Genomic DNA, 21,733 nt, shown 5'->3' with positions numbered 1-21,733 from the left:
AAAAAATGTCAGTGATCTTGTTTCAAACGCCTCAGTGTTGTCTGGAGCCTCTGAGCAGTGTGTGATAACAGCTCCCATGTATTTCCAGCCAAGTCCATCTACCTCAAGCTTGAGCTCTACTCACTCAGCTTCGCCTAATGTGACAAGTTCTGCTCCATCGAGTGCCAGAGGTCAGTGCCAGGGTGTGGGGTAGACTAAGGATGCTTAGAGAGCCTTCCAGCCCCCAGGAGCTGTGGCTTCAATTTCCTAAACTGTGGCCGCTGTCACAACACTCAAGCCCTCTCCCGCCAACAGGTCCAGCACCACCATCTCACTGATGATGCTTTCTTTCCTTCTCTTCCCAGCTTCTCCTTTGTTGTCTGACAAACACAAACATTCCAGAGAAAACTCTTGCCTGTCCCCAAGAGAGAGACCATGCAGTGCCATCTATCCAACACCTGTGGAGCCTTCTCAGGTAGTCCTTGCGGGATGGCGATACTAGAAAACAAGGAAAAGTCTGGAATTGCTTACATATCTCCGCAGAAACACACTGTAGCTGCCAGAGGCACCCAGCTGTGACAGCAGGTCCTGGGAGACAACAGCTCCAGCTGGGTGAAGAGTGAACCTCTGTTCTGTGCCTCTTGTTAGGAATTTGTTTGAGCCCTATTTCTGATGCAGATACAGGGGTTGTTGCCTGGGCAGTAAAGCTGAGAGGAAAATTGGGAAATGATTTTACCCTCCTGGATCTGACTCTGCATTTCATGTTGCTACTTTACTTTAAACATTACCGGGGCTAATGGGGCGAATGAGCTGGGGTGTGTGTCTGTGTGTGTAGTAGAAATTTGGAGAAACTTCTTACATTAGCAAAAGACCCTTGAGGAGAAGCAAGGTCTGCCCGGCAGTCTTCCTTTTGGCCTCTGCCTAGTTTGAGAGAGCTGCAGTTGATTCCTTTGTGAGGTCCCCAAGGGTGCAGGGGCCATTTCCGTTTGCCTTTGCCATTCTTCTCTAACGCATGGAGGGAGAAGCATTTGAGTCCTCGGCGTTCCCTGCGCTCCTCAGGAGTAAGGGAACACGGCCGTCACCTCCGGCCTGGACTTCGTTTTGAAGTGATCCCTTTTAGTCTGAGCAAGGGCCTGGCCCTCTGGGCACTTCAAGGGCTTTGAAGAGTGGTTTCAAAGTTGAAGATTCAAGAGTATCCCTGAGTTGTACCGATTATTGGGGAATAACTCAGGAGCAGAGAACAGTAGCTATTTATACTCCAGCTAATTTCTCTGTTTTTCTACACCATCCTGGCAGAAGTCTGTAGCTGCATCTGGAAATGGATGAGAGCGAGTGGGAATTGGCTTGATTGCTTTGTCTTTGCTGATTGTGTGATCTTCCAGGAAGTCCCAGGATACCTCATCTGCACAGCACTGGTGTCTCGCAGAAATTATAGCTGAGTGCGTTTGGCTGAACCAGCTCACCAGTTTCATTTCCCTTTGCCACTTGATGTTGCAAGGGAATTTCACAGTTTGTCCCATCTGCTCTTGGAGGGCATGTTGCCAGCATCGGGGCTCTGAGAGCCTTCCATGATTAGCCTCCCAAGTGTCCCACTTTTGGTAAAATTTGAAGCAGTGTGTATGTTGCCAAAACTTCAATAATACACATTGCCATGGCGCACCTACTTTTAAGGACTCATGCTTTTTCTTTTAATATATTAGGTAGAACCATGTAAAACTGGCAATTTTGTGGGTTAAAAATTGTAGAATATTGTTGACCATTTCATACATTTTAACCTAATTTGGATTTAAAATGTGAAGTCCATTCACTAGAGATTTTTTTGCTAATATTTCTCCTTTAATTCTTATTTATTTGCATTTCATATTGCCAGTCTAGCCTTTATCTTTATAAAGAGCACCAGAGCTTCACTGCTAGTTATTATTTATTTTTCCCTACATTCTATTATGAAAACTTATTTACCATTTATATTTAAAATCTAACACAAACTTTCTAAACACTGTGTTCTCTTTCTCAAAATCCAAGGCTCTTCTCCCCTTTTTTCCTTAAATATAATTAAATTTTTTGTTCCTAGGTTCATCATACACCATATAAAAATTATTTTGAACAAAAAGTTTCAGTAATGAGATAATCATCTCGTTTTCTAAAAGGTTTCCCATGTCAGCATATCGCATCATAAAAATAGGCTGTTGTCCCTTCCAGAGGCTGCTGTTTAACCACATTGGAGACGGGGCCTTGCCACGCAGCGACCCAAATCTTTCTGCGCCTGAGAAAGGTGGGTGTAAACCCAGCCCCTTCATCAGTCCTGGAATGTGTCAGGGGTTGTTTTGTTCTCATTTTCTCCAGTCTTCCATGTGTCTTTGTGGAAGGCAGGTCTCCAGATCTTTAATGATCAGGACTAATTTGCTCTTTAAGGGATTAATGAAGACAGTCATTCATGATGCATTCTTTAAAAACTGTTTTCTTGTAGGATTTAACAGCAGAATCTGAGCAAGTTAGGCACTCCTCTGTTCACTGGCTATGGGTGTTATTCAGCGAGTCACTGAGGCAATTCCCGCGCTTCCTGAAGCAAATTTGCCAATTAGGCTACTTGTTCAGCACCGTGGAAACAGCACCTTCCCAGATTGATTCCCTGGTCCCACTCTTCATCTCCCTTACAAAGCTCATTCTGCCAGCTCATCTGTTGTTTGTGGTGACTCAAATACTACTTAAGAGTTGCAATCCAGTGCATAATGGAGTGTGCCCTGCTGCAAGGTCACACAAAAAATGAGAAACAAACACGCGCATAGCTGTTAATAGCCAGTTAGCATCAGTCTGTGCAACACAGCAGAAGATGCAGAGCAGACTAAATGTGACTTCCTCAGCTGGGGGTGGGGGGCTTGCAGCAAGTCACCCGTTTGCCTCTCTCGGGGTCAAGCCTCAAAATTCAGAGCCGTCCCACGAGCCAATGAATCAAGAGTCACTAACGAAATGTCCCCATAAAGTGCGCTTTAATTGCCCTCATTTAGAACTAGACTGTATTGTCATTTGAGTACACCAATAAGTTAACATTAAAACTTTCCTTGGGAGATCAAAATTAGCAAGACCCTGGCCAAAATTATTTTAAAACACAAATTCTGCTTTAATGTTACAAGTCAAATACTGATCTTTGTCCAGAGAACTTAAGAATGGGGTATTTTTATCACCCCTCTACCAAAGAAAACCACAAGGCACATTTAAGAGGAACAGAGAAAAAGGATTCTAAGAGTGGTAATTCCATCCCATTAAATGAATGCCATGCTTTAAAGAATGGTAAAATGTTGAAATCCTAGACATGTCCATCAGGTGGCAGTGTCTGTACAGGGAGCAGGCCACGGCCACCTGCAACACTTGCTCTTGTAAAACTCATTGCATAGTGGCTATTTATAACCTTGTGTGTCTTGCCCTTGTTCCTAACAGGGTTGTTCCATGTTTCTGCATCTTACTGAAGCATGGAACAGGCAAATTACAGAAAAGGAATAATACTGTCAGTATTCCAAATTTTTCTTTTAGGACGTATTTCAGTATAATCCAATGATTTCAGGAACAAGGATCTTTTCCTCAAAGAGTTGATCAACAGCACAGTGTAGAGTGGCTAGTCCATCCCAATAATTCTGCCAAACAGTTGAAATATTAGCATGTCATTGCCTTCCTCCTTTCTGGGTGCCCCTTGTCCAGAAATTTCCACTAAAAAACAAGTTTTAAAATAATGACGATATCTCCATCTGTTACCCAGCATCTAGATGCATTTGTCATTCTCAACATTTCTAGTCTAGTGTAGAGATCTGTAGTTCTGCTTCACTGCTCGAGGGAAATAAAGAGACGTGCTGTCACCCAGTTAAATGTCAACTATAACTGTGAGGTAGGCAATTAAATAAAGCTTTAGTAGTTAGGTTTCCTGGCTTTTTTTTTAAATCCAGTTATTTTTTTTTATTCCGGATAATTCTTTCTTTTAAGATCTCAAGCGTTTGAAGGGCAGAGTGGACCATGTGTTTTTAGCTGTGTTATTCCCTTCCAGCTGTGAATCCCACCCCTAGCAGCTGGAGCCTGGACAGTGGGAAAGAAGCCAAGAACATGTCGGATAGTGGGAAGCTTATCTCTCCCCCTGTCCCTCCAAGACCCACACAGACTGGTGGGTATTTGAAGCATTTGAACAATCACTTTTATCAGATAACTTTTATTGACTACTTCAGTTTGTCGTGAATTCCTCAGAGAAAGGTAGGCATTTTGGTGTTTGAGGTAAAAACCTTAGTAACTGCATAATTCATTTCCAGTGTTGTCCCTTTTTCCTGAGCTTCTGGTACACGAAGTCAAACAGTCCTCCGTTCCTAAAAAACCCCTCAGACAGATTTTGTAGAATGTTCTCCTCCAAGGCACCATCTCAAAATGTGGGGAGGTATCCTAACCTTGCTAAGCCACTAGCATTTTCTCTGTGCTTCGCTTTACCCACCTCATTCTTATGCTAACTCAGCCACTTTGTTCAGTCTTATTTGGGGCTCATGCAAGGGTTTAAGGTTGCCCCTAAATAGGAATTGACTAACTGTAACTTTAATAGGCTTGTGGGGGCCAACTAGCGTTGTATCCATAGCTATCTGTTGCTTAGAGAGATCTGTTTTCAAGACCCCTGTTTCTCATAGGGTTGGTTCAGGGCATTGCCTCCCCTGGGGGAGTGGTTTAAGAAGCAAATTCTTGGGCCTAATCTCAGACTACTGAATCAGAATTTCAGTATTTCTGGGGTAAGACCTTAGAATCTGTATTTTACCAACCCTTTCTAGATTTTGAGAGCCACTGAAAATTATTCTTAAGAAACTTCCTTTGTGAGTTTTAGCAATAACAGGCCCCTTCCTCCTGAACAAGCTATTTGCTTGGTGACCTAAGTAGGGTACAGTCTTTAAGAGGAACCTGACCTACTTTACTGACTCTACCTATCCTGGTGGTGGGGAGAGTCTTTTCAACACTTACCTATGTCTAGAGTAGCTTTGAAGCTTCACAAATATAACTGGCCTTAGGCAAGAGATAAGATGACACTATTCCTTCATGGATTTTTTCTGGGTTGATCATGTTTCATTGGCTGTGTTTTAGTATCTCATCTTTTTTTTTTCCCTTAAACTAAGAAAAGTAAACTGACTTTCCCTCTTTTTAAAGTAAACTATGTTACCCAGTTTGTTCCATACTTACCAAAGCTAAAAGTCACCATCAGGTTTTGAAAGGCATGTGAAATCTTTAAACAAAACAGGAAATAACTTTAGGCTTAATTGATAGTCTGCATTAGTGTGACCATGGAAGATGAAGACTCATCAACCAAGAATGTGTATTTTATTCATGATGTACATATATTCAGGCACTCTCTAGTTAAACCTAGTTGTATCCCTAAAGTTGGGAACTTGAAAAGCATTTTCTAAGGAACAGTAATATTGGTGGTTCGGTTCCTAGGCCAAGTCAAACTTGTAGACAAGGATACTGATAGAATTATTTTAGGTCTCTGGGGGAGAATGCCTTTCTAGAGAAACATCTCTGTGAACACACAGTGGGTGCAGGGGCCGCTGTGGAGTTCACAGTGGTGGTGTCAGTGAACGCCTAAGTCAAGAGGAAGAGGGGAGGGCCCAAGCAACAGTAAATCTTACAGTTCCCAATCAGGATTGGCTTCTCTATACATATGTGATTTCCCTCCATAATCAACACCCACGACTGATGGGATAGAACTAACACTGGTGTTGGAACATGACACACACTGACAGCATGCCCTAGCATGCAAGAGGGAGACTGCACAACCCCACAGTGTGATACTGGACCCTTCTCCCTGATCCCTTAAGACCCAGAGCATGCAGATGACCTCACCTCTCCCAAGTTAATGTGGCAGGGCTGCCTTCCCTTCTGCACTGATTGCTTTCATGGTCTGTCCTCATGTCATCGTCTGTGGTCACTGTTGGGGGGATCTGTAAATGTCTGTCTTTCTTTCAGCCTTTCTGTAGTTTTCTTAAGAGTTACAAACCTCACTGTGACAGCTGGGAGAATGGCAGCTCATCACAGAGCAATAAACCCTGAACTCACTGAAACCTGTGTAGGTGGAATTGGGAAATCTGGCTGACGCTTCAGTGTTGACTGTGTCACAGCAGGCTCTTAGAGTGCGTGGCGATGCTTCAGAGAGCTGGATTTGTTCCACAAGCAGACACACAAAACAGGGCCATCACATATGCTGTGTCCCAGGTGTAGGGCTTGAAAATCTAGTGGGGGAAACAGAGAGAGCTCTTCTTTGCCATGATGATGAAATCCATGGAGTACCAGCCCCGAGGACAAGGGAACACCTGAGTACAGGCATTAGGGGGAGAGATGGAAAACTTCTCACCTCTCGTATGGATGTGGCCAAGGGTTTTCTGTCTGTTTGGGGAATATTGGGGATGTGAAAGGGAGGCTGGTAGAAATGTATTCCCATGGATCTATTCTAAGCTGACTAGGTGACGTTGATCTTCCCGTTGCTCAGGCCAAAGTTGCCTAGGCTGTTTTCTGAGGACTGCTCCCGGCACCTCCCACCTAAAAGCACCTTTTGAAATAGATCAAGCAGTGCAGAAGCATCTGAACTTTGGGGAGATGGAAGGGACACTGGACTAGTTTGGGGCCCTGTCACATTGGTTAAAGCATCATGTATGCTCTGGTGACTTTTCCCTGATTATCCCATGTCTGGGTGCTGCCATCCTTTGAGAGGAATCTGTTTTGGAAAGGCATCATTTAGATTCTCCACCTCACCCCCTTGCCTAGGAGATCCTTATGCACTGCATCATCTGTATGGGTTTATACACACAGAGGGTATCTGCAGATAGTCAACCATCTGGTTTTTCCTAATTGAAATGATCTCTCTTTGTTTACAGCTTCACCAGCAAGACACACGACACCAGTATCCCCCTCACCTGCCGGGCGATCTCCATTGAAGGTACAGGCCTTTCTTTAGACTGAGGCTAAATGTACTGGCCCCACGTTCCTTTTTTCCAAGACTCATCCCCGGTGCGTCAGTGAGGGGCTTTCATTTGCACAGACCAGGCAAAGAGCACATGAAGAAGGGGTAGAAGAGGATGGGGAGCAAACAACACTAGGCTTTCCCTTTAGGGAATGTAGCCATTTGTTCTAAGATTATTAGCCCCATTCTCCAAATGGTGGCAATGAGAATGTACAGACCAGAAATTAGGAAAGAAATATGGCCCCAGAGTATCTCCCAGGACGTTTTCGGCCTGGTCTTTTGGTTTAAGAGACATCCAAAAACAAATCACTTCAATTGAAAAACATCAATAATCAAGATCTACTTAGCATTCTCCTGTGCCTTTTTGCCTTTATGGTAAGCCTCACTCGTTTTGACAAAGCTGAACCCAACTTTTTCTCTTTGAATATTTTAGAGAATAAGTAAAGCTTTCATTTATATTCAAAATACATGCTTCATGGGGCGGGCCCCATGGCCAAGTGGTTAAAGTTCCATGTGCTCTGCTTCGGCTGCCCGGGTTCGCAGGTTCGGACCTGGGCGTGGACCTACTCCACTCACTGGACATGCTGTGGAAGCATCCTGCATACAAAAAATAGAGGAAGATTGGCACTGGTGTTAGCTCAGGACAAATCTTCCTCACCAAAAAAACAAAAACCATACCTGATAATAAAAAACAAAGCAGTAAAATGAATTAAAAAATTCTGGGGAACAAACTGGAAAGCTTTAAAGGTGAGACATTTGAATTAGTGTGTAGACGTAGGCTAGTTAACATCTGTAAACATACAAACTTCCTCATGAAGGTAAAGAATAATATTTAGTCTCTATCCAAATTGAATCAGACTGGCCGCAAGGATTGTCATACCTATAGATGTTGGTGTTCAGAGCTACCGCACCAGAGGCAAAGATGAGGTTGAAGTGAGCATTGAAAGAATGATTTTGTACCCAAGTGACTTAGGATTTACATGCTCCATGTCCTTTGGTTGATGAGATATTTCCAGCTAATGTGAAAGAAAAAGACAAATTACCTTCTACAAACACAAGAGGGGCAGGTCGTGATCTGATACATCTGTGGTGCTAAGGATAGTTGCTGATAGAAATTGAGAATCTGGAAAACAAAGCCAAAAAGATGGAGAAATATGCAAAGAAGTGTGATTTCATTTGCATTGCCAACATTTCTGATGTAGAAATTTGCTGGTGAGTGCAAATTACTTGCTAGTTTTGTTGTCATTCTGCAGTGCAGCCGTTAAACATAAAGTATGCGCGACCGCATTCGCTGTGGTGGCCACGGGCTGTCATCTTGATGTGATGGGAAGGAAGGCAATGTGGTGTTTCTGCAGCTTTACATTTACCTGTACTCGCAAAGAGCCCCCGCATCTTTCTATGGAATTAATATCTGCATTTTTCAACTTGATTTTGCAGAGTAGTAATACGACGATAAGAGTCTTGGAGATTGATTCTTTAAAAATAAAAAGAACTGAAGGGATGAAAATGTTCAAGTAGCTACAAAATAGTCCTAGTTAGCAAGGTGGTGTATACCATCTCCCTGCAGACCTGCGTATGTTCTTACTGGCCAGATGCAGCCTTGTAGCTACAGCTTTACAAACAGAATTTGAAGAGAAAGTGGATGGAACATCGGTGTTGTAACTCCTGGGTTTCATTAGAGGGCACACTGCTACCAAGTTACTGACTTTGCTGTGATTAGAATGCAGCGTTGCTGCCTTAACTGAGAGTTTTGTCAGCAATTACATGATGGAGTTAACCCTGTGGAGAAGACTGAGCTTACATGCCTGATTTTGAACTTGGAGTCTCATTTTTGACAAAAACAGCAGGGAATTTAGATTTTCTTTTTTTTTTTTTAAAGAGTGGCACCTGAGCTAACAACTGTTGCCAATCTTCTTTTTTTTTTTTTCTATCTGCTTTTTCTCCCCAAATCCCCCCCTGTATAGTTGTGTATTTTAGTTGTGGGGGCTTTTAGTTGTAGTACGTGGGACACCACCTCAACGTGGCCTGATGAGCAGTGCCATGTCCAAGCCCAGGATCCGAACCAGAGAAACCCTGGGCTGCCATAGCAGAGCGCACGAACTTACCCACTTGGCCACCGGGCCAGCCCTTAGATCTCTTAACTGGCCATGCTTAATTTTAGGCTCTTGCTAAATGAAAGGATTTGTGTCTACCAGTATTAATTTGTTGAAAAAGAGATCAAGGTAAAGTTCATCTAGGACAACATTTCTCAAAGTGTGTTCCATAGAACATTAAAGTTTGATAGGCCGTTATGTGATAAACAGGAAAATGGTCTACGGTCAAGTAAGTTTAGAAAACACTGGGCTGAACGAAGTCATTTAGGTTTCTTTACTGTAAGACTTTTACATGTGAATATGCTTTGAATATACTCAAGGAGTATGTAGTATGCAGCATTTCCCAGCAGAACCCTCTTTTCTCAGAACATCTCTTAGGACTTGTTTTCTTTAGGAAACCAGTTGGGGAAGTAGCAAATTCAGATGCCAGCGAGCTAACATAAATGAGTGAAGGAGGTAGGCAGAATACTATATGGACGGGTGGGGAGGAATTCATGCTCCCTCTAAAGGGAACAGCCCCTGCACAGCTTCAAAAGATTATTTCCATTAAGAGAATGTGAGCCATTGTTGCTAGAACTGCCAGTTCTTTACGAAATGCTAGAAATCTGGAGTTTTTGGGGAAATCTTCCTGTTTAAACCTGACTTAGCAACTAAGTTTTTAAAAACGCTGCAGATGAAGCAGCTCATATCTCAAGCTAGAGCCTGAGGGCCGCCAGTGTGCAGCGTCAGCTCAGGAGTCGGCGCTGGGACAGAGTAATCAAATGCAGGCCCGCGGTGCCTCTCATTCCTCCTGAGCTCTCTGGTGGGAGTCCGGCCTGCTTGTCAAGCTGCCCTGCGTCCTGCCATCCTGTCCTGCCGTTCTGAGCTCATGCCCTGATGAGCTAGAAAGGGGAAATGGCACGCTCAGAGTTTTTCTTTTTTTTTTTTCTTTTTGCCAGTTCCCTATCTTTCAAACTATGAGACTAATTCTATGCCTCTGAATTTCCTTTCTGATTACTTTTATCTTCTATCCTGAAAATAAGAAGGAGGCAGTGAGGTGGAGTGACTGAATGGTGGGCCTGGCAGATAAATGCCTGACGTGTATGTTCAGTGCTGAGAATGACAACACTCAAATTTGAGTCTGGGTGTTTGTGTTGGTCCCTCATGGCTGCCGTAACAAAACACCCCAGACTGGGCAGCTTAAACAACAGAAATTTATCTTTTCACAGTTGTGGAGGCTACAAGTCCAAGACCAAGATGTCCGCTGGGCTTAGTTTCTCCGGAGGCCTCTCTCCTTGGCTTATAGAAGGCCACATTCTCCTTCTGTCTTCAGGGGGTCTTATCTCTGTGTGCAGGCATCTTTGGTATCTCTGTATGCAAATTTCCTTTTCTTCTAAGGACATCAATCATATCAGATTAGGGTCCACCCAAAAAGCCTCATTTTCACATAACCACCTCTGTAAAAGCCCTGCCTCCAAATACAGTCACGTTCTGAGGTACTAGGGGTTGGGGCTTCAATGTATGAATTTGGGGGGATGCGGTTCAGCCCATCACAGTGTTCCTGACTCTGCTGTCTCCCTTTTTCCGCTTGCGCAGGGCTCTGTGCAGTCTTTCACCCCATCTCCCGTGGAGTATCACTCCCCAGGACTGAGCTCCAACTCCCCGGTCTTGTCGGGCAGCTACAGCAGTGGGATTTCTTCTCTCAGCCGGTGTAGCACGTCGGAAACCTCAGGCTTTGAAAATCAGGTGAATGACCCGTCAGCGCCAGGGCCAGGGCCAGGGCCGGGGCCGTGCTACAGCGGGCCGGAGGAGCCGGTGCGCAAGGAGAGCAAGACGCCGCCACCCTACAGCGTCTACGAGCGGACTCTGCGGCGCCCGGTCCCGCTACCTCACAGCCTGTCCATTCCCGTCCCCCCCACCGCCGAGCCGCCCGCCTTGCCCCCCAAGCCGCTGGCGGCGCGATCGAGCCACCTGGAGAATGGGACCCGGAGGACTGACCCCGCGCCGCGGCCCAGGCCCCTGCCACGGAAGGTCTCGCAGTTATGAGTCACTTTTCTGTTCACCTGCGATGAATTCTTTGCCGTTTACAGGAGAATAAGAAGTATGATAAGATATTTAGTGTAGGCACTTTAATAACGTACTCAGATTTGTCTTTAAATGGAATTAAAATTTGCTTATTAATATAATGTTGCACAATATTAAGTTACTGATCTAAAGCGCCAGATGTTATATGAAGTATGGCTGAGTTTCATTAAAACGTTTCTCATTTGAAAGTGGTAAATAATGATGAAGACTCCTTTTGTATCTTTTTATGTTCTCTTTTTTTACATAGTTTAATCTTAAAAACAATATTGTCAAACAATACGATGCGTGATAATGTTGTATACTTTTTACTGAATACTTGATACTCTGAGAAAGCTTATTAAGTCATTGCACATCCTAACATAACGGTCTTTACTGCAGAAGACATCTGTAAATAAGGTGAGATTTCTGGCTCTTTCCATGAGCAGACTGATCAATGCACATCATCAGAATTAAAAGTTGAAGCAGGCTAGTTAGACAAAATAGTTAAGGGGTTGCAAGGATTGAGACTGGAAGTTGTTTTGTTCTTGAAACAGAATACTTCTTAAGGTTGCTTTTGACATTTGACAGCTGTCTACATTCTTAAAACTCTACTTTGTGAATTGGTTGGTAAATCCTTTAGTACTCTGACACGATAGTATCTACTGTATTTCTTTTTAAGGTGCAATTTACTTTCAGAGTTCCAATCGGGTAGATTAAGCAAACGACCCCAGAAATGTTTACTTGAATCTTGTGCTTCCTTACTTGATAGTTTCCTCTACCACATTTGTCATTGAAGAAGAGCAGATGTTCATGTATTAAACAGGCACAAATTAATGTGTTCCATTAACAAGAATTCAGGAATCAATACAGGACAGTATTAAATCAATAGTGTAAATGAAGATAAAAACCTTTGAGAAAATATATTAGCATGATTAAATGGCAAAAGGACTTTAAAAAGCCAAGGGCATTAACTTTCAGTCCTGCACAAAATAAAAAATTCCTCACAACTCTCCATTCTTACCAGTGGAGCTTGTCTTCTTAGCTGATCCTGTTGTCCTTTTGTTGAAGGATGATGGCTGTGGACGGCTCTGGCTTAAATATTGCAACATAGCATCTTAGATCTAGATAGGGATGCGAATGCCACAGTTGTAGGAGTGTGAAAAAAAGCACCTTGTATGTAGTAATGTATTTTGTATCTTTGTTTTTTCTTTTACTGACTGTTTATAACACTCAATTGACAATAGATATGAACTGTATTTTAAATCATACTGTTAAATATTTTCCCTCTTTTGTTGGGAAGCTCATTGTAGTTTAACTGTGTTTGTTTTGTTGATAGCTTACCTGGAAGGCAGTGACCACTTTTTTATATTCCCTTATGAAACCATTCAGCAGGTATACGCTGTTGAGGCTGGTTATAGAGGTTTTCTATAATAAATGTTCAAGTATTTTTGTACATAACTGGTTAATTTTAATAAGAGATACCATTATGTGTAAAAAAAAAGTAAAAATAAGAGCAAACAGTTGTGGATGCAGTATGATTGTTATTATAATTATGCCAAATACTTTATGTATGGAAAAAGAATATTTGTACATATGTGCTTTTAACAATAATTCTGCCATATTGACTACAATTTTGAATGTCAGAAAAATTAATATATGTTAAAATATTTATGTTTAGTGAAAGTATTCATAATTGAGAAAAGGAACATATGAATTTTAGCTTTGTATCTTGCAAGTTTTGCAGTTGGAAATTTCTTGAACTAGCTTTTGCTTTTGATGATAACACTTTGTGTTTGTAATCACATCCTTTAAAAAAAAGTATATATATAAATATATATATAGGAAGCTCCATATTCCTGTTGCTTTAAAGAGATGAAGCCTTCCATTTAAATAAGGTGACATGCATAAGATAACAAAGCTTCTTTGATTTCCTTTTCCTCTGTAATTTAATAGATTTGTTGACTAGTGCTTGGGCACAGTATAAATCAGTGTTATTTGCTCTTGAAGCCATTTTTTAAAAAAATTTTGGCAATGAACAGTTAAATTTATCATGTGCTTGTATTTCTGAAGCAGCTACATAGCAGACAACTTCAAGAGATTCTGTTAGCTCAGATGTTCATATTGGTTGCTGCTGAATGGTAAATATTAAATAAAATTACCTGATTAATCTTAGCGTTTCTGTCTTTATTCCTTTCATCGGTGTGTCTTTACCTGGAGCAGAAGCTGTGTAAATCTCCTGGTTGTGTCATACTGAAATTTCCAGACTTCTTTGTTGATAGATCCTGTTTTTTGGTGTTATGCCTTGATTGATGTACTTCTCCCTACAAAGTTTATTGATGCCCTAGAGAAAAAAAGTTGAGAAGGTAACATTTACCTGAGTGGCTTTTAATTGGCCTAACCAGAGCCCATTTTAACAAGTCAAGCCATCAAAGTTTGTTTGCATTAGAAAACTTGACACAAAACAGCTAACTGCCAGGGGTATGAAGGTGTACCTGAGTGTCGCCTTTGTCAGCTGTGACAAACTATCCACATGCCAGCTTTTCTCCCTGATTTTCATAAAATGATAGGAAATATATTTGACAAACTCTGCCAAACCCATTGACTACAAAATTTCTGTCAGTAAAGCCTGGCTTTTAATTTTGTGAGACGCATCTATGCTATGTTAGGTCGACAACATTTATGTAACTCAGTGCTAAGCAAGCCATTGTCTAAAGCCTCTCTCCCATTAAAGACCCAAAACCCATTTAAAGGCCATAGTCAGTGTCCTTATGATTGTTTCTCAACATTAAGTGATTTTAGAGCATTTTTGGATCATTTTCATTACAACAGAGCCCATAAGTATTTTGATTCTACAAGCATAATTACAATATGAACAGCTCTGCTTCCTACCTAAGCAGTCTTCTCTTTAGACTGTTATTGATTGTTGTACAAAGCACAACAAAGAGAATAACAAGTTGCATAGCTTTGCCTTTCTTTGATCTTTACACATTAAAAGGTGGCTTGTACCAAAATGAGTTTTTAGACATTGATTGAAATAAGCCTTGCCCTCATTACATAAGAATACCTTTAAAAAGGCTTGAAAAGTTGACAGAATACCAATCCCCTAACAGAACTGTTCTTATTTTTACATATTCCTTTTGTCTTTTTCTAGCTGTATATATTGCATAGTTTTTCTGTATTGTTGGATGCTGGTTTTCCAAGTATCACCAACACGATATGCTAATAAGACAGGGCTGCATTTACCGCTCATTGCCCTAAGGGAGAGCTCCATCTCAGCAGAGCTTGGGTGGTGTTTCAGAGCAGGGGAGGGCAAGACCAGATTTTATTGAAATCTTGGAGTTTTGTTAAACTGGGTCTTTCAATGAGCAGGCATTGTTTAAGATTGAGTAAAGATCATGATATAATTGTTCAGATTTGGTGGAAACATTAAGGCAAGAATTTGAGTTGAGGGGTTCAAAGAGTCTTAGGACATCATAAACTCAGTTGATACTTCCTATTGATGATTTGATGGATCTATAGAGAAATTCCTGTTATGAACAATAAATTTATTTCCTGGCCAAGAGACTCTTGGAAGAGTAAAGTTATGCTAATGAACATGGGAATAGTGAAGTCATATTCATGGAGGCATAAGTTGAATAGGGTAGATGGTTTCAGTTCTCAACATGTATGTTTTACATAGTTGTAATCACAGTGTACCTGAACATACTATCCTTATTTTTTGTTTAACATTATAGCAAGTATTTATTTTCATATTATTACATGTATGTAAAAAGCAAAATATATATCCCACAATTTATTTAGCTATTACCCTGTTAACGGACATTATATCATTTCCATTTTTTCGCTTCTACAAATAACACCACTGTGACTATTCTTACACGTTCTTACAGATTTTTCCATGTTTTGGATTATTTCTTTAAAATGGATTCCAAGACTGAAATTGGAAAGGCAAAGGAATGATGTTCTTTTGCATATTGGCAAATTATTTCCCAAAAGTGTTGTACCAATTTTAGTGCCACCAGCAATATTTTTCCAAGATTGGATATTGATGTAGTGTTTTTTGCTACATGGGAAGAAAATATTGCTGCCGTACCCAAAATTTGAGAAAATGTTAAGTCAATTAAGTATTTTACAGAATCTTGTGCTAAGGAAATTGATATCCTTATAAAGGCAATGAAAAATGAGAAGACAGAAAAGAGGCATTAATATTTAGTGTGGCACCACCTGAAAATACTTCATCTCAGAGGAGAGATTGCTAGGAAGGCATTTTAGATCCTCTGTTTGTATAGAATACTAGAAAATCCCCAACATTCTGAACACAAGTACCACTTCACTTATCCAGAATTTACCCATCATTCACAAACAGTGAAGGAACTGAAAACCTAGAAGGACAATGACCTGAACAGCCATAATAAATGCCACAGTCTGCTGAGTGAACTGTCCCCAAGAAGACAAAGCTGATGAATGCCTGATGTGTTTGAACTACTGAAGAGCGATTACACTGTAAGGAAGTTGAGGGATGGATGAGATAGGTTCCTAGAAAGCTATCCAAGTGAAAAAAAGTTAACTCCAGAGAGAACAAAAAAATTTTTTTGGTAGGGGGAAGATTAGCCCTGAGCTAACATCTGCCACCAATCCTCCTCTTTTTGCTGAGGAAGACTGGCCTGAGCTAACATTCGTCCCCATCTCCCTCTACTTTTTTGTGGGACTCCTGCCGCAGCATGGCTTGACAAGCGGTGCGTAGGTCTGCACCCAGGATCCGAACCAGCAAACCCCAGGCCACCAAAGTGGAACATGCAAACTTAACTGCTGTGCCAGCGGGCTGGCCTTGAGAACAAAAAATTTTATGTAAGAAATTAAATGTAATTATAATATACTATTTGGGTCAGCAACATATAATATTTACATAGTCATGGAAATGTGAAACTTATATATTGATCTAACCCAAAATTATAATATAATCGTATTGGGAGGATGAGGGTAAGGAAGGAATTCGTGTGTGGAGAATAAATTCTCATCTTCCATATAGGATTGTCAATAGATAATGCCTAAAATTTAAAGACAATCAAAAAGTAGCAATTCACAATACATTTTTACTTAGTGATAAAAGGGTAAACATTAAGAACTAACTTAAACATTGAAAATAATTGTCTCTGAGGAGTGAAAATGGCTGGGGTAGAGAGATGTTGCAAGGGACACCTGTATTTCACAATGAGTTTATAGAACTATATGCATGTATGACTGTGATACATTTTAAGAAACTGAAGAAAATGAATTCCAAAACATTTAGATACTACCACAATGGTTTCAACTCCTCTTATTTTTTTCCCTCCTTTATGGCATTGCAGATCTGGATTGGGACCTCTTTGAGAAACCCATACAGAGTTTGCAACCAGGTGTCTACTTACAGGAATAGCTGTTGCAGGTAGCAGGGAGTGAAGGGAAGGAATTTCTGGACCAAATGAAATTCCTCCTGAAGCAGGAGTGCTTGGCAGTGATACAAGCCAAATTCTAATCCTATTAAGTCATTTTCAATAGGTTTAAGGGGCAGGCTCCTCTTTGTTCTTTTCTTTTCTTTTCTTTTGCTAAGGAAGATTAGCCCTCAGCTAACATCTGTGCCAATCTTCCTCTATTTTGTATGTGGGTCATCACCACATCATGGCTGATGAGTGGTGGAGGTCCATGCCTGGGATCCGAACCCTCAAACCCAGGCTGCTGAAGCAGAGCACACCAAACTTAACCACCATGCCATGGGGCCAGCCCCTCCTCTTTGTTCTTTAGCGGCAGCACTAAGCACACAATGGAAATAATTTTTAGAGAGAGAGTTCTGAAAAGAACTGTGCAAGTATCACCAGTTTACAAGTTCCTTTTGTGTCAATCATGTGAATTTTCTCATTTTGATAGAAGCACACAGGTCCTGGGGTGACTTACTTGGACACAATAGTTAACAGTCCCAGGTTATTTCCCTCCAAGAGTGGAAAGACTAGTAAATACACGGTGAGTGTTAAGTGGACTTCAGGCCTATAATGAAGAAATTTGGCAGAGGGTCTCCTGGTATACACACTGTCCCTCCCCCTCACTGTATCTTGACCTCTTGCCTCACCACCCACAGGTTACCCTAATCCTTGCTCCAAACTTAGAGGAAGAGGGGCTCCCCACATCAGGATTGTTCTCCATCCAGGAATTGATGCCATCTCATCTACCCTCATCTAATTATTAATAATAATTTGAATAACGTCATAAATTAAAATATTAGGGACATAAGGATGAAAGGAACTGATGGGTTGAAGCGTGGGGGCTGGGTGCCAACAGCAAACGTGCGTTTACTTGAGGTGCTGAAATGGTCCTTGACCTCTCGCATGCCTCCTGGCAATGCCACCAGCTGTCTCAGCCAAGACTATGCACTCACTGCCACCTGTGAGTGACGCTGAGCAGAGAAAGTCACCTTCAACTATATTTAACGAGGGTGCTGAGGGCTCACTGTGGAAGGCGGTTAATTCTCTTATCTAACCCTTTATCAGGGGCTGAACACATTAGCAGAATGAGGCCCCGTCCCTTCTCCTAGTAGTTTTATGATCAAGATTAGATTTATTTGCATGATTAAAAAAATTTTTGAGGGCCTACTAAAAACAAATTTATAGGTATACAAAGAAGTATAATTGCCCCCAATTTCCAAGAATTTATTCTTAATTGAGAAAAATGGAGATATGTATATTTACTAGTGAATAACATCACAAGAAAATCACTATGGGCATTAACGAGTGATTAATCACCAAATGAGTGCACAGCCCATAAATGCTGACTTCATCTAATACATATCCCATTCAACACACAGGGTCAAACATCCTGCTTATCATGCCAAGTGGATTTATTTTCTTGAAAATACTGGAACTAAGTTTGTCTGGGGCTAATGATCCTGAAGGCCTGTTTTGTGTTTCCTGTTCTTAGAAAAGGGCAATCAGCCAGATGGCATGAATCTCTGACATGTTTAACTCTGATGTCACGTACTGATAGTCCAAGTGTGGTCCTGGGGACACAGAAACTAACGACAATGTCTCCACCTTGGAGGAGGCTCCAGTCTAATGGGAAGCAAGAGAAACAGACCAGCACTTAAACACAGGGCGATTCTGCTATTGGGCAAAATATCTACCAACACTCTCTAAAACTCTCCTTGACCCAGAGATTGCACTTCTGAAAATTTATTTTAAGAAAATATCCTTATCAGAAATGTGCATAAATATCTATGAATAATCATTGCAACATTGATTATAATCATGAAAAATTTTAAATATTTTAAATGGCTAGTGTAGGGAATGGCTTCAATAAAATATCCATTTAATGTAATTCTCAGCAGCTATTAAAAATTATGATGTGTATGTATATTTATTGACACAGATATTTATCACACTGATAAGTGAAAATTTTTTATATAAAACAGTGTGTGTAGTATAAAGCCATTATCAAATAATTATATATTTATATGTACATACTTAGAAATATATACTAGAATATATGCCAAAAATTTACTATTGATTAAATCTGGGTAGAGGAATTACAGGTTTGTGTTTTTTCCTCTTTTTGCTTATGCATATTTTCAATTTTCCTATGATTAATTTATTTCTGTAAATAAAGAAAGAAATAGCTAAATAAATGAATAAATGGTAAGGCATGATAAGGACTATAAAAGAATCATGAAGAGGATGCTACAGTAGTGCTGAGGCATTTAACCTAGAGTGGGGGGTAATGGAGTGAAGTGGGGTAGAGAAGGCATCACAGAGGAGGTAGCCCTTGATCAAAGACTTGAACAACCAAGACCGACAAGACAGGGAAATGACATCCCAGGTAGAGACCTGCACAAGCTCTGATTGCAGAAGCATCTGGTTGGCAAACTCAGAGAGTAGAAAGACAGAGCTAAAGAGGCAGGCAAGGACCAGGTTATGAAAGCCATGTTTTGCCATGCCAGGGAGTTTAGACTTTTTTCCTGTGGTGGTAAGGAGCCTCTGAATGATTTTCAGCAGGGGGAAGGCACGCTCAGACTTATGCGTTAGAAAGATTGCTGTGCAAGATTACTCACAAGTAGTGAGGAGGATGGACTAGAAGACGCAAAGAATGGAGGAGGCAGACTGGTAAGGGGCTCCTAGGGGTTTGCAGTTAGGGCAGTTTGACTAAAGGCAGAGTTGAGAGAAGCCGGAAGGACAAATATAAGAGATCAGTCTGCAGTAGAAATAGGATGCATCTGGGAGAGAAATAAGTGGCCTTAGGGCGAGTGAAGATGTTCCTGAGTATGGGAATGGGATGCAGAAGACAGAAAATGGAGTGTTCTTGAGCAGGAGGAGGGATGCTGCTTCCTCTGGGGCTCTTGGTGCTGAATACAGACCAACATTTTTTAGGGATGCAGTGAGAGTTTAAACCTTTCACTCCTATTGGCTGTATTTTATCCATGTAGCAGGAGGAGAACCATTTGCCGAAAGTAAAGGTAGTAAGCTGGTAAACTAAGCCTGAGGAGAGTTGTGAAGTTTTGGCTAAATTTGTTGGAGCTAGTAATATCTAAACACATGCAAGAATTAATGAGCAGTGTAAAGGAGCAGCTACGATCAGAGATCATGAATTTGTCATGGCACCAATTGGTGCAATTTTGCTGCTTTCTCCAAGAGCATTCAGTGGCCAAGGTCCAGCTCCCAGGAAGGCAAACAAAATTTGGGCCCAAAGACGTATTCAAAGCCATGGCCATTGGCTAGGCCAGGCAGTGAAGAAAGCAAAACTTGTGGGGCTCTGAGACATTTGGGGGTATGTGACTGGAAGTTTGGATAAAACCAAAGAGGGGATGTGAGAGGAGTGAGAGCTGGAAGGAGAGGAAGCGGTGGGCCAACAGTGGGGTATTGGTGACTACCACTTCAGAGCAGTTCTAGGGGATCAGCAGTGCAGAGGGTGCAGTGGAAGTAAGTGGATCATGTTGAGGGGAAGTGAGAGTCAGAAATCAGAACATGGGGCAGAATATAACCATAGTGCTTGCTGTAATGTAGATTGCTGTATTGGCTCTTGATTCATTCTTCTTTGGAATACATATATTTATTATTTTAGCTGTTTTATTACTAGTTGTAGACTAAATCAATTTTCTACACTAAAATATACTATTGCTTATGTCTTTAGAGACCTTTGATATTCCATTAGTCAAAGTACTCAATTATTTCTCCTTTTCTGTAGAGTCAGAATCTAGGGGAAACAAAAGGTTGAGGTGGAGTTTTCTGGCTGACGCACCGACCCACACTGTAAAGTAGACTTCTTCAGCCCTTAGCCTACATTTGGGAGGCTTCAGTTTAATGCCTTCATAGATTTCATCACAGGAAGCTTTGGACTCCAAAACCTTTCTTTGATACTGCTCAAAAACTCTTCTTCAATAGAAAAGAGCCAAGTTTTCAAACATTTCTATCTCCAAAGAACTGACAATGAATCAGATGAACAATTATTGGTTCAAGCCCATAGAGGGAGAACCTCTGAGATATCTTTCTTCACAAACTGGTCCTAAGAGAGCCTCTCCATTTATATTTTTAGTCTCCAGATGGCAGCTTGCCATTTCTTTGTACCATCTTTTCGCATGCTTTTCTTCATGCTCCAGCACTTTTCACTGACTAGTCATCACTTCAAATATGACCCGAAAAATATTGACGTTCCATTAAAAACAGCAATGAGAGGATGGAAATGTTCGTTTCCTGTCCCTAGTTTAAAAAAAAAAATCCAAAGAGGCTTAGTCTCATAGCCTTGGGAACCCTGTCAAATGTAATGAGCCAAGAAACAGCTGGTGAACCAGACACGCGGATTAAAACCAGGTTGTGGTGCCGGTCAAGCATGAGTGGATCCTGAGCAGCTGAGGTGGCCACAAAATGCCTCAAAGTTTGAATTTTACATTAAGCCCCTTTCATATTTTCTACTATGAGTTGTGTCCAGGCCATTTGTGTCACATTTGGAATTACCAGCTTAAATGCCAAGATAACATTTTTTTTTCATGTAACCACTGGCCATAAATCATAGTGTTAATCAGACAAGACAGCACTGGAAAGAATTGAAGACTCCCATTTTCCTTATCAATTACAACCAGGCCAAACTTCCTGAAGCCGTTCAGAAGACAGACTCTGAAAAGAAAGCAGTATTGTTATTCTGACCTATGGGTTTCCAGGGCCTTAGTGACTCATTATCCATTCATTCAACAATTACGATGAGTATATTATACATACATAAATACACTCTCAGAGTTCATTTTTTAAAAATTAAAAAGAACTCACCAACCCTCAGGGCTTCAAGCGTACTGTTAAAAGGACAAATCACAGACCTCAAGTAACTAGAATTGCTATCAAGGTACAAAAGGATTTGTGGCTGAGGTGTGACAGTTTTCTGGTAAGGAGACCAGGCAAGTGGGACTGGCATAGCACTAGACCCATGTGCCAGGTCAGACCTGCTGCTGGGGTTGCTGATCAGCTATAGGGGCTAAGAGCTGAACATAGTTAGACAGAGAAAAGCCCAAGGCCCAAATCTTACAGGCATCTCCAATCAGGACTTTGGCATGATTTTTCCATACTGCAAGCTCAGGGTGAGCAGGCAGGGGGTCACTATAGGTAGGTAAGGGAACTCTACAAGGAAAGCAGAGGGCAGCAGA

At 41.3% G+C, this 21,733-nt stretch overlaps 1 protein-coding gene across 4 annotated transcripts in view; it reads left to right on the top strand.

The window, feature by feature from the left end:
* DOCK4 (dedicator of cytokinesis 4) overlaps positions 1–13,254 on the top strand; it is a 432,596-nt gene extending 419,342 nt beyond the window's left edge. For 3 of the 4 annotated variants that reach the window (XM_046670233.1, XM_046670231.1, XM_046670235.1), the window contains exons 47-52: positions 89–170; positions 345–454; positions 2,179–2,251; positions 4,013–4,126; positions 6,861–6,922; positions 10,615–13,254. In XM_046670233.1, the coding sequence (XP_046526189.1) occupies positions 89–170; positions 345–454; positions 2,179–2,251; positions 4,013–4,126; positions 6,861–6,922; positions 10,615–11,064 (891 nt within the window). In that variant the 3' untranslated portion in view covers positions 11,065–13,254. The remainder of the gene's footprint in view (positions 1–88; positions 171–344; positions 455–2,178; positions 2,252–4,012; positions 4,127–6,860; positions 6,923–10,614) is intronic. The other variant, XM_046670234.1, reaches the window with a different exon arrangement.
* The last annotated feature ends 8,479 nt before the right edge of the window (positions 13,255–21,733 follow it).

The sequence above is a fragment of the Equus quagga genome, chromosome 8 (assembly GCF_021613505.1).
Source record: "Equus quagga isolate Etosha38 chromosome 8, UCLA_HA_Equagga_1.0, whole genome shotgun sequence".
NCBI classification, from domain to species: domain Eukaryota; kingdom Metazoa; phylum Chordata; class Mammalia; order Perissodactyla; family Equidae; genus Equus; species Equus quagga.
This window is presented reverse-complemented; position numbering and strand designations above follow the sequence as displayed.